This window comes from Bremia lactucae, linkage group LG1, assembly GCF_004359215.1.
Source record: "Bremia lactucae strain SF5 linkage group LG1, whole genome shotgun sequence".
NCBI classification, from domain to species: Eukaryota; Oomycota; class Peronosporomycetes; order Peronosporales; family Peronosporaceae; genus Bremia; species Bremia lactucae.
In genome coordinates this window covers 13,492,604-13,504,569 of record NC_090610.1, presented here as the reverse complement: position 1 = coordinate 13,504,569, position 11,966 = coordinate 13,492,604, and the positions used below count along the sequence as shown (strand labels likewise).

The following is an 11,966-nucleotide window of genomic DNA, read 5'->3' as shown; positions in this document are numbered from 1 at the left end:
TCACTACTATGAGGTGATGGCAACGGTGTCGACTTTTTATTGTCAACAATGAGCGACGGATCAACATCCTCACTGTTAAATGGGATGGATCCTTTAGCCCCGTTAACGCGACAGCAGCAGTAGCTGTCAGCGTTTCGACTAAGGCATTAGACGCGGCCGGCGAATTAACGCGGCGCGTGGGTTTAGTGTGAGGTTGAGTGGGCGTCTTCGCAGACGACCCACCAACATGGCCCCTTTTAGGTGGCATCTTTGGCGTCGTGTATGGAACACAGGTCGCTAGAGTGATTGTGTGAAATAGCGGCGCGTAAAGCTGCTCGCAGTTCCTCGCTCCTCTTTTACGAATTTAAAAATGTAAATTCGTTTTTTTAAGGGGGGATGGTGTAACGAGCTAAAGTTGCCCTAATGTTACACAGTCCCCGTTTAGTACACTTGGTGTACTTAAGGAGATGGTCAATTACTCAATTTAAGTAATTGGACCCAGCACTCGGGTGTGGTGCATATTTATGACCTACCCTTGTGTATGTGATACACATGGGTGATGACGGCTAGCCTCATCCGTTACGCGAGGTATGTAGAAAGATACGCTCGCAATACATATTAAGTGTTATCTATAGAGATGACATTTTGATTGGTAAAAATAGGTATTATATTTAATACGATTAAGTATAAATCAGCCTGAAAACTATTTCCTACTTGGTAAGTGCGCACGAGGAGCCGGATTACCGCTCCCGTGACGACACTTAACCAGAGTACTTAGTGCGTTGGGTGAGGTCGCTAACGCGCCCACCGCAACTAACTCACTGCATGCAAGAGAAGCTGGTCAAACCGCTTCCTCGCTGTGCCAGAGTGTGTGTCTAAGTAGAGCGTAGCCGCATTACGACGTGGCCGCCTACACCCCCCCCCCTGGGCACATCAAAACCCGGTCTTTGGCGATGTTACATGTACTGTTTATAACAGCTGAGAAAAAGCCAAGAGCGTGATTGGCAAGTCATAAAACGAGCGAAAAAGAAAGAGCAGCAAATCAAGCACGAAATAGAAGTTGAGCTGGAAATAAGCGACAAGGTTTGGAGGTGCATCTTTAGTTAGTCTTTGCAGGTCAAGCTAAGGATGAATTTATTTTACTTTACTTCTACCAACTTTTGCGGAAGTGCATGCTTACCTTTCAGATATACGAATCTGAGTGCTCGTTTTTCGTACCCACCATGAGCGCAAGCAAGCCACAATTTCCTTATGTTTCAGTCCTTGTCGGCTTTCGCTCGTAATTTCTTTGTTGAAAAAGCATCTTGCTATTTAACAACGAAAATACGCAAATATTGCGAAGTCTATTTGCAGGCCTTTCGAGCTACTGAAGCTGGGAATGCCTGCATAAAGATTTTTCAATATATATTCTAATAATCAAGAAGTTGCTACCATAACGCTACTTTCGTAGATACAGAGGTAGATAATTAAGGGGTGTGGCTATATCGGTTCCCAAATGTAATTTTTGGGGGTGTACCAAAGTCTAAAAGGCTAAAGGAATAATTGTTAATTTTTCGATATAGCTGAATAATGATTCAGCTATGTTTTTTGTTGTCATTTTTAATTTGTAGTTCTTATTTAATTTAAACAATCAGACGCGGAAGGAGCGTGTGACTATACCGGTTCCCTAATTTATTTTCCTTTATAATTCCTTATTTTGGAAATTACATTTATGAAACGGACAACCATCTCAATTACTGATGGTCAATTTTTTTAGAAACGGAAGTATTTAATGAAGGTCAAAGATCAGTAATTAGTGTAGGGTTGTCTGTATGCGGTTACCGATCGAGATTCTTCATTGTAACCGTACTTTGCTATCTCAAACAAAGAAGCTATGATCGCAAATTTGTTAAGAGAAAATGTAACGCCACCGGTATTGTCTTTGAGGATTAAGAAAATTATCTTTGAGGCAATCTCTTGAATAGTTTCTCGAAGATTATTTCGAGAGATTAGAAAAGATGTCTTCAAAAGATTACAAGAAAATTCTTCAACACTTGAAAACAGTCATAATTTCCTGCCTATTTGCTATGGCCACTACAATGTCTCTAAAAAACTTGCGAACAAAGCTTTTTCGATTTGAGAAAGCGAGACACGGTCGCGACGAGTCACCTCGATGTGTATACTTTCAATGACGACGCCATCACTAACATGAATTTAGCTGAGGTAAACATCCTCTTTCCACTTAAAAGCGAATCGGTGATAAAGTAAATAAAGAGTGCAAGCATCAAAAACGCATATTTCAAAAGCGTTTTTTAGAAGCTGTAGAGCGACAGCAGTAGAGCGACAGCAGTAGAATTCAGCGCAATCAGATGTGCCGCTGCTGCATACTCGCCAATTAAAAATCTTAGTGTTTCTCTCAAGCCACACTACTTCATTTAAGAGACAGCCGTCACTTCATAATTTAAAAATATTATAGGATTATAAAACCATTTTCCTTGCATCCTTGCAATTTCGTGGAGCTCATCCTCGAAATTCTTCTTTTTGCTTATCCAGCAGTTTTTTACATCGTGTGGAGCTTGTTTCTGCTGCGATCTGAAGTTGTACTGCAATTTGGGAGACTAAGTCGTAGGCTTCTTGATAATTTGCCATTACGTTGCCTGCGGATGTGATGCTCGACTGCAAACTTGCTGGCTCACTCTGTAAGCTCTCTTCTTCAGTGACAAGGTTATTCACGTAGTACGCCGAACGTCGTAGATGTCGCAGCAATTTGGGTGTAGAAAGATTTATATTTTCTTGATTTTTTTTGGTTTCTATGGACTTTTCAGAAGGTTTTGATTGAGTCTCTAATTCCTCGAAAGGCCTAGTGATTTGGGTTCTATCAGACCTATGCGTTTCAAGAAGAAACGTGACTCGGTCCGCTAATTTTGGTTTGCGGCGACTTGCTTCACTCTCTTCAAATCTATCGATCTCACCATCAAGCTCCAACGTCCGTCTTGTGCGCTTGCGATATGACTTTCTAGGAGCTAAAATAGCATTACATTTTCTCTCCATATAAGATGGACGCTTGGTTATATAACACAGAGAGAATTTCGATATTGCGGAACTCCCGGAGGCCAAACCGCTCCTTTGACCGATTTCACTGCCACTAATTGTCTTCATGCAGCCCTTCCGCTCAAGAAACTCTTGTAGTGCTTGTCGAACAGCATGTAGAGTTTCTTTTCGCCCAAATGCTTTCAATTTATCCACGGACAATGCACTCAGGTCACCAATCGTTTTTATCTTGCAAATTGAAAAAAGTTGTCGAAACTCCAATGGAAAATGCCTATACAGCAAGAAAATTTTGTCTAAACACCCAGCGAGACCTGGATCAATGCAATTTCCACCGTTCAGGTTGTTACTTTGTCGGCGTCCAACTGTTTTTCTCAGCAGAGGTGTTTGATTCACAATAAATGGTATCATGTATGCAATCAAAAACGTATACTTCGAAGCTTTTCTTTGTCGTGAGATTGCAAAAGGTTCATCTGAAGAGACTCGATATAATTTGATAAATTTCGCAAGAGGATCTGACGGGATCTTACTGCTTGGTAAAATCAATGAGAATACGCTAGCTGATGCTTGTGATTCATTCCTTGCATCAGTCCTTAAAACATTACACAAGTTTGTATGAGTAGCAGCGCTAGTCGTCTCATAAATGTCAGAGCAAACTCGCGTACACGACTGAATCGAATACAGCAATGGCGAGGCAAGCTGCTGGCTTCCAAAAGTTTGACCTTTGAATCGTTTAGAAATGTTGATAAACTCGTCAAGTATGCTCCTTTTCTCACAAGAAAAGCCAGAAGCAATACAATCATGAGCTGCATTAATTAACATCTCACCAAAACGAAACATTTGTTGGTCGCGCTGCTCGAAACCGAAGTTTAACTTCGTCAGAAGATTTTTCATTAAAGCTTCCAATTTGGTCAATGTAATGTGTATTATAACACCACGATCACATTTAAAATTTTCCACATAAATAGCAAATTCAACTATCGGAGTAAGCACGAGGTACGGAAGTGCATTCATTTTACGCTTTAAGTGAACTTGTTTTTCTCCAAACTCATTACTTTCCCATAATTCAAACACGGTAGCACACTGAGCATACAAGCTTTTAAGGTACTTTACACGCTGGTTGATCCGATCAAAAAACTTGCACTTTGGATGAAGCATCGCACTTTGTAAATCTCTAAGAGACACGAAAGTAGATACTAGAGGAATTAACAGTTGCAATTGCCACACCAGTCGAAAGCCTTCATCTCTCGCAATTTGGCTTTGTTTATTCTTTCTATTCCATCTTCTCGAATCATTTACATCAACACGTCTAGCAGGGCTGAATTTTGAAGCCAGGTTGCCAAACGGCAGAGCAATTAAGATTCTCACGAGACGCGATAATAGTTTTGATGTTGGTCCGTCTTGATCTCTATTAAACTTGATACGTTGGCAAACTCCTATCCACATAGCCATTACTACCTCATTTATTCGATTTTGATCTCCGCAGTCGGTGCTTTTAATTGACATTTTTATCATGTCGTGTATTGCACCTAAAACATCTTCGATTAATAAGGCAATGCCAATGACCTTGGAGTTTAAATGAACGCTGCTACACCTTAGAAAACGAACAAAAGCTGAATGTTCTTTGTCACGAGTCCGCAATGCTCGCTTTCCAAAAATTTCATTCGCAGAGATCCCTCTCGTTGCATTAGAGCTGCTGCACTTGCGTTGAGTTTTTTTGCACTTGTTCCCAAAACGTGTTCGCTCCTTAAGTCTCCATAATTGCTTAAAAAAAGAGATAAATGTATCTAACTTAACAGCAGATGCACTGTCCTTAGTCTTTGTTAGCTTCTCCATCAGTATAAGCAACGGATGCGTGACGAGTTCATTAAACCATAGCTTCCACACGGGCACGCGTTCCTGTTGTCCTATTTCGACATTTTTTTCCAAAGCTTTGCAATTTGCATTAAAGTCAAGCACTGCAACATTTATAATTTTTTGCCAAGAATCATATGCTACATCGATAATGTTCAGCAAAAGCTCCTGTTTGAAGCACGAATAAATTGGCCGAATAAGCAAGCCCACAACAGCCTTGTTAAATACCCAATTGTTGCAATCATGGAATACTTGTGTCATCTCGCCCCACGCTTCCAATGCTAGTAGTCTCACAATTCCGTTTTTGTCTTTCAAACACTTTTCTGCAACGTATAGCACACTATTTAATTTTTCAAGATCGTTTGAAAAGTGCGATTTTAGCAGAATCAGCATGAGTTTCCATAAATGCACGGCCTCTATTCGTCGATTGTGCTCCATGTGCAATTCCATCACGGGCAACAAGTATTCTTCCACACAGTTTTGCACCACAATGAGTGTCTCTTGTGGCCAGGCTGTACGATGCTTGCTTACTTCTTCCAGCACAACTCGTGCCTGTGTTCGCGTAACTACCTCACTGCTGGTTAGTCGACTCGCAATCGGTCTAACATACAGATTCAGTACTGCTGCACTACATCCCAACTGCTCCGGGTACTTAACAAGCAGCAAATGAAGCCCCTTTAGCGCCTGCACTTCGATTACTCGCGAATTGAACGGATTCACAACTGCTTGCACCAAAGCTTCAACCATTCGAGGCAAAAGTATGTGTCTGTCGGGTGAAAAATTCTGCACGGTGATGCCCCAGAGACACAATTTGTACGTGCTTATGTCCTGCGTGGAAAAGAGTAGACGCACCAGTTTACCGAGAAAATAAGATATTTCATCATCGGAAAATCCCACATTTAAGCTGCGGTGGTGCATCAAATACGACAGGCAGCGTAATGCAGCATGTAGTATTTCGCTGAGCCCATTCTGTTGTAGGTCGATACGCATCTCGCTTAATAAAAGAGGCACATGACGTTGCAGCTCCAGGACCGATGCTTCAGAGTCTTCCAAATGAAAAAGGTCCTCTAGTTGAAAGTAAGCATCTAGACGCGACTCTAGGCTTCGAGATTGTGGTAATTCACACTCTGTTAGCGCTGCCAGCGCCCGCGCGAGCTGCATTTCTGCTGCTTCCATTGGCTTCTGTTGGAAAAATTCCGGAATTATTAAAATGTTTCGTTTATTAAAGAAACCGTGTCGTTGTAATGAAGAAATCGAAACAGTTGAATGAGTCTATTGAAGGCGACCGCAATGCGGATTCTAAGTCCATAGCTCCTGTGCGTGATTCAGCTTCAAGTGCTTTAGATTACAGCAAGGAGCTTTTCAGCTTGGCGCGTCACACGATTGGTGAGACGGCAGAGCTGGCGTGGGGGGGCGCAAAGACGTTCGCGGCACCCGTATTCGATGTTTTTAACCGTGCGGATGGCGAAGAGGGTACAGAGTTGCGCAATTACATAGGTTTGGCGCGCAAAAGTCTTAATGCACGGGTCTTTGCGGCGCAAGTGCAGTGGAAGAATTCCAAGGAGATTGCCGATGCCCATTTAGTGCCCGTGAAGAGTGTGCTAAACGCCGCCCAACAACGTCAGTGACGTTATCTACTTGTAATAGTAAACTACAATAAATATGTTAAATTTAATTCCATGGCAGATCTGATGAAGGCGGATGAGCTTCGACGCGAGCACCCCGAGATGGCGGCGTCGGGGCTAGCATTGATCGTTGGTGTGCCGTCCCTATTAATTTGTACGTTATTTAGCCGTGATGGGACTGAAGCTAAACTTTTGCATGCTTTAGCAAGAGGCAAGCTGTTGGCCCTTAGGAACTCGGTGCTGGCGGTTAGTGCTGGCGCGGCGGCTTGCTACGGATCGGACAAGTGGATTATAAAGCAGCGAAAGTAGACAGGGGTAATGGTGGTGAGTGACGGAGGTGGCGGATGTAATAAATCGCGTGCTCGAGAATATAAAAAGAACATACAGACGAAGACGGTATTATTTGAGAGCTTGGCATTTTGGGTCTTGCCAAGCTGTTGGAACAACCAATTTTTTTAATGCTCAGGGTCTTTTTGGGAATTGTGATAAAACCATTAAAAGGAGAGACAGTCAGAATTCAAATTAAATTTGTGCCGTAACGTTATATTGACAACTCAAGATCCACAAAATTTGGAGTGACATGTGTGAAGAAAATTAAAATTGAGAAAAACTCACTTTAACATTTGTTAATAATAGCACTCCAATATTTCTGATGTGACTGTTTGTTAGTCTCGTCGTCATAGCCATTCGAAAGTCAGGAAGCAATGACCTTAAAGCTTCGCGGAGCATTTACCGCTCTTGTGACTCCCTTCACTGACGACGGAACCGCTGTTGACTACGCCAAATTGCGCGAGCTGGTGGAGTGGCAAATTCAGGAAGGCATTAATGGCCTTGTGCCGGTATGTGATACCGTCCAAATAGTCATTAAGTACTCAATTTTAATGCGATTGGCTGCCATAAACATGACAGATGGGCACAACGGGCGAATGCCCGACAGTTTCCCATGAAGAACATGACCGCGTAATTTCCGAGGTGGTGTCTGCAGCTAGGGGCCGCGTGCCTGTAATCGCTGGCACGGGCTCAAATAATACGGCTGAAGCTTTGCGCCTCACGCGCGCTGCTAAAAAGCATGGCGCTGACGCCTGCCTTGTAGTTTGCCCATACTATAACAAACCGACGCAGAAGGGACTTTACGCTCACTTTAAAGCTGTGGCTGATGTTGGTCTCCCTGTGGTTGTGTACAACATCCCCGGCCGCACTAACGTCAACCTCACTCCTGAGACAATTGCTGAACTTTATAAGCTGCCTAATATCATTGCTATTAAGGAGTCAACTGGCTCACTGGACCAGGCCATGGAAATTGCAGCCCTATGTGATATCACCATATTATCCGGCGACGACAACCTTACACTACCTCTTATGGCGATGGGCTCTACGGGTGTAATTAGTGTACTCTCCAACGCATGTGAGTGGCGATTCTCTTTGCCATTGGCCTATCTTTTAATCAGTCACTAATCGTGTGTTTCGGTTTTGCGCACCATAGCTCCCAAGAAGGTTCTGGCCATTACGGATTCGATGCTCAAGGGCGACTATGTTACCGCTCGCAAGGCTTCTTTGGAAAATGTACGTTGAAATTCATTGCTTACATCAAGTTAAAATGTTTCTTATCCTTTATTTGCCCTAGTTTTTCCTGGTCAAATCGCTCTTCTGTGAAGCCAATCCGCAGCCTATAAAAAAATTGTTGCACCTTATGGGTAAATGCTCGCCTTCTGTCCGTGCGCCACTGGTCGAGTGCGAAAGTTCAACCGAAAATGTCATTTCGAGATTGGCAAAGGAGCACAAGCTTATATAGAAAAATTGCGCTGGTAGAAGATAATACAAACGTGTTATAGCGCTGCCACAAGTAATGAACGTGCGTGGTCAAGCGCCAAAACCTTTAATGTTTGCATGTCACGAATGGGGCTCACTTGAGACTAACCTGAAGACAAGACTCTCATCTTCGAAAAGCACATACATGTCGAAATAATTTAGCGGAAAGGTTGGGTCGAGCAACATAAACGTATCTACTCGAACATTGTCAGATATCAGCTGCCAAAAAACGATCCAACGATTTAACTAGTACTTGCTAAGGGTGCTTGATCTGTCAAAACTTGAGGCAGAACTAAAGCCGCTGATTCGCGAGCCCTCGCGACTATAAAAAGACATGCCAGAGCTATACGAGTCGACGCTCAGGCGCGACGCTCGAAACCCGTATGAGTCTACCGACACCTCACTTTGCAGTCGAGACTGTCCCAAGGCCTCCGAGAAATCACCTGTAAAAGAGTTCTTAGAATCACGCGACTCCTCTGTTGCCCGATAGTCCTCACTAGGACGCGACTCGCTCCCAGGGCGAGAAGACATCGAAAAGCCCAATTCGCGGGTTAGGTCGTGATTGCTGGAGCCCGTGTTGCGTTGTTTTTCTTCGGTATATCTGCCGATAGCACTAAATTCTTCAGCATTGCTCTGCTCGTGGGCCTTCAACTGAGCTTGATCAAACAAAGTCGTTTGAGCATCCGTACGAGCACTTACTGCGTCCTTTCCGTCGTTTGGCTGCAAATACTTCTTCTGTCTTGCCGAAACAATCGAGTCACCGAAGTTCGACATGGAAGCTTCACTTTGGCCACCGGCAACGGAGGATGCGCTGCTCATGCGATGAGGGTCAATTGCTGCTGCATTTAAGTAGGCTGCAGCACCATGGCTCGCTTTGTCAAAAAAATCGTCCGTGTCCGAGCCGTTCATGGTTAACGATTGCCTTGAGCTTCTTGTCCTTAAATAATGCTCAGACCCGTGCTTCATCGAGGGCATCATGATCACTGGCAACTCCTCGTCCATCATGTTGTCTGTAGTCTTTTCGATATTTCGAGCTGACATGTTAGCGATGTACGTGAGGTCGGTTTTGCCGCCATCGTCGTCTGCGTCACTACTCGTATTTCCGTCTAAACCCTTTTGTTGGTTTTTGCGACGGCGCAAGAGAAGCCCAGCCCCCAAAAAACCAAGAATGCAACATAGAATCACCGCTGCAATGATTAAGACACCATTGTCTTTAACAAAGGTGCTACTGCCACTAAAGACAGACGCGGTCTTGACCACTCCCATATATTCCGCGTCCATTTGCTTCGCTGTGTCTGCCGAAGGTGACGCTATCGTATTAGATGAGATATTATCGTTTGGCGTTATTCCTTTGGCTAAACCAGTTTTGTCAGAATCAGAGGTGCTGTCTGGTTTTCCAGACGTGACTTCAGAGGACTTAACTAAAGTACCTGTGATAATAAGACAAAGCGCTTGAGTTAGAAGCTGCTTAAAGTACACAAGCTACTGGTAGACTAATTTTTAAGAGTTTACTATACCTGCTCTGGACGATGTCGAGGATGAGAAGACCGAGTCGTCTGGCACAATACTGATTGATTTAAAGACCAAATACTCCTCCGCTAAAAGGTTAAGCGCACTATCACCAGGCAAAGTGACCAAGCCTACAATGATATAATCGCCGGCGGTCCCAAAAGTGAATGTGTTGGTCTCAAGCGTCTTAAAACCACCCGGAGGAAACGCGCCACTGCTGGTTCCGTCGCCTGTTGGGGTACCTCTTATGCTTGTAGCACAATTCGTTCCAACTGTGCAAGCAAAAAGCGTCGACATGGTCACGGGAGCCGGGAGTCCGGTGGCTGCGTCAATAGCGTTCGAGAAGATGGCGTTTGGTAGGCCAACAATCGCAGTGGCCGCCCACTTGACAATTATAGGGTCGCTTATGCGGAATTTGGAGTCTGTAAGCGTGAGTGTGACACCAACGGGGCAGCGACCAACATTGCCAGCTTCCAGAGTGTCGAAATTAAGAGTCCCCACCGACCCGTTGATGGCGGACACGCCCATGCAGTAGGTAGTCGAGCCATCGAGCGTAAAACCACTTTCAATGTTTACGGACTGAACTGATCCGAGGAGCGTTAGAAACGTCGCAAGCACATAGACAATTTTCATGTTGATACTAAGTTACTCGGCAGGATGTCCGTTGTGCTCGGCCGAATGTCCTATTTCCTTTAATTAAGGTTAAGTTCAACCAAATTGCGATGGAAATTGCGACCGAATTGCGACAGGTTATTCACGGTAAAATGGCAAAAGGCCGCAATTTAGAAATGGCAAACTCGGGAGTAGTCGGCATGGAGAGGATAGTCGGAACCGCACTGGTCTCTGACGTCTACACGTCTATACGCGGCACAGCTGGTTTTATGCGTAAAGACGTGGAGTGAAATAAATATGGACATATCCCCCGGTCCGACCTAATAGACAAGCTTTTAAATAAATGAGGTTGGTGGAACGTTGGCATTTTATGCTTTTAAGAGCTTTTTTTTTTGGTTGCGGTGCTGCAGTTACAGACGAATATGGGCACAAGCCGTACTGAGAAAAACTCCAATCGTTAATATTTGCCCTCGGCGAAAGGGCATATGAAGCCTGCCCACCTAGCCGCATTGCTTTTTCCTCTAACATTTTTGCGGCAACACCAAGCGCCCGAGCCGTTACATGATGAACTCATTACTTATGTTGAGTATTGACAAGAAGCAAATCTATCGAGTCGCAAATGCAAAACAAAACAGGTATAATCGGCAGAAGTGCTAAATTCTGTACAGCAGTACCAGCGATAGAAATTAATTTGCTTGCTCACCAGCTTCCATCTTTATGTGGTGTATACGTACGAGTAGCTCGCGAGCGAACGACGCCATGGTGGACAACCCCTGCACAGAGAGTATTCGAGGCGTCGTTTTTCATACGCTGTCCATTGCAAGCCCCCTAACCGCTTTTGTATTCCAATTTACAATTAAACAGTAAAAGCGACGTGGCGATAGGCAACATGATCAAATAATACCGAGCGCCAACAAAGGTACAGCACATGTACTGCATCTATCTAATCAATAAAAGCCAAAAGGAGCTATTTATAATTTAGAAAGAGAATTGCTGCGGACATCTTCGGACAACACCTCTAAAAGTGGAATTTTGTCTACAAACACAAATCTCCCCAATTTTTATTAAAAGCGAAACAATATATTTAAAAGATAGTCATACGACAAACCTTCCTTTGTGTAGAAGCAGGTACGCAGAGGCAACCATACTTTTCTATCTAGGCCAAGCGTGAAAAAAGTCTCTTACCACGCGAGTATCAGTAAAAGTGACTTTTAAGTAGTCGACACGATTTGTAAAATTTGCTATCGCGGCGCAAATTCGTCGCAAACCCTTTAAGAAGCATATTTGACTCACTAATAGATTGCTAGGCTGCTCGACCAAGTACTCAAGTCTGGCGACATAAAAACCTGGGTTGGGTCTAGACATTATTTGAGTTAATGAGTTGAGTAGTTCGACTGCCTTTAAAGCGTTATGTCAAGAAACAAAAAGTCTGAGTTCTTGCAACTTTTTCGTATTATGGGCTCTGACAACGTAAACACTCGAGGTGTTATGTAATGGGGCACCCATCGGTTGGCGAACCGTTGTTGTGGTACATTTACTTAACGGGTAAAA

General features: G+C 43.8%; 4 protein-coding genes across 4 annotated transcripts; 2 read left to right on the top strand and 2 right to left on the bottom strand.

The window, feature by feature from the left end:
• Positions 1 to 2,478: 2,478 nt before the first annotated feature.
• CCR75_003621 (uncharacterized protein) lies at positions 2,479 to 6,036 on the bottom strand (the record flags this gene model as incomplete). The annotated part of the gene is made up of 1 exon (XM_067961715.1): positions 2,479 to 6,036. The coding sequence occupies one exon, from the start codon at positions 6,034 to 6,036 to the stop codon at positions 2,479 to 2,481; it is 3,558 nt and encodes a 1,185-aa protein (XP_067814859.1).
• Positions 6,037 to 6,091: 55 nt separating this feature from the next.
• Positions 6,092 to 7,138, top strand: CCR75_003620 (uncharacterized protein). The gene is made up of 2 exons (XM_067961714.1): positions 6,092 to 6,639; positions 6,691 to 7,138. The coding sequence occupies exons 1-2, from the start codon at positions 6,540 to 6,542 to the stop codon at positions 6,792 to 6,794; spliced, it is 204 nt and encodes a 67-aa protein (XP_067815358.1). The 5' UTR covers positions 6,092 to 6,539; the 3' UTR covers positions 6,795 to 7,138.
• A 10-nt stretch (positions 7,139 to 7,148) lies between these two features.
• CCR75_003618 (uncharacterized protein) lies at positions 7,149 to 11,750 on the top strand. Its single transcript, XM_067961712.1, has 7 exons — positions 7,149 to 7,324; positions 7,395 to 7,890; positions 7,969 to 8,048; positions 8,110 to 9,726; positions 9,814 to 11,050; positions 11,156 to 11,199; positions 11,280 to 11,750. The coding sequence occupies exons 1-4, from the start codon at positions 7,190 to 7,192 to the stop codon at positions 8,275 to 8,277; spliced, it is 879 nt and encodes a 292-aa protein (XP_067815184.1). The 5' UTR covers positions 7,149 to 7,189; the 3' UTR covers positions 8,278 to 9,726; positions 9,814 to 11,050; positions 11,156 to 11,199; positions 11,280 to 11,750.
• CCR75_003619 (uncharacterized protein) lies at positions 8,541 to 10,436 on the bottom strand (the record flags this gene model as incomplete). Its single annotated transcript, XM_067961713.1, has 2 exons — positions 8,541 to 9,715; positions 9,812 to 10,436. The coding sequence occupies 2 exons, from the start codon at positions 10,434 to 10,436 to the stop codon at positions 8,541 to 8,543; spliced, it is 1,800 nt and encodes a 599-aa protein (XP_067815183.1).
• Positions 11,751 to 11,966: the final 216 nt, after the last annotated feature.

Excerpts from the sequence above, each read along its gene's own strand:
- CCR75_003620 (XM_067961714.1), top strand. The coding sequence starts at position 6,540 with ATGGCAGATCTGATGAAGGCGGATGAGCTTCGACGCGAGCACCCCGAG. Across the intron at positions 6,640-6,690 it reads TGTGCCGTCCCTATTAATTT|CAAGAGGCAAGCTGTTGGCC; the intron begins GTACGTTATTTA and ends TGCATGCTTTAG.
- CCR75_003618 (XM_067961712.1), top strand. The coding sequence starts at position 7,190 with ATGACCTTAAAGCTTCGCGGAGCATTTACCGCTCTTGTGACTCCCTTC. Across the intron at positions 7,325-7,394 it reads GCATTAATGGCCTTGTGCCG|ATGGGCACAACGGGCGAATG; the intron begins GTATGTGATACC and ends TAAACATGACAG. Across the intron at positions 7,891-7,968 it reads TAGTGTACTCTCCAACGCAT|CTCCCAAGAAGGTTCTGGCC; the intron begins GTGAGTGGCGAT and ends TGCGCACCATAG.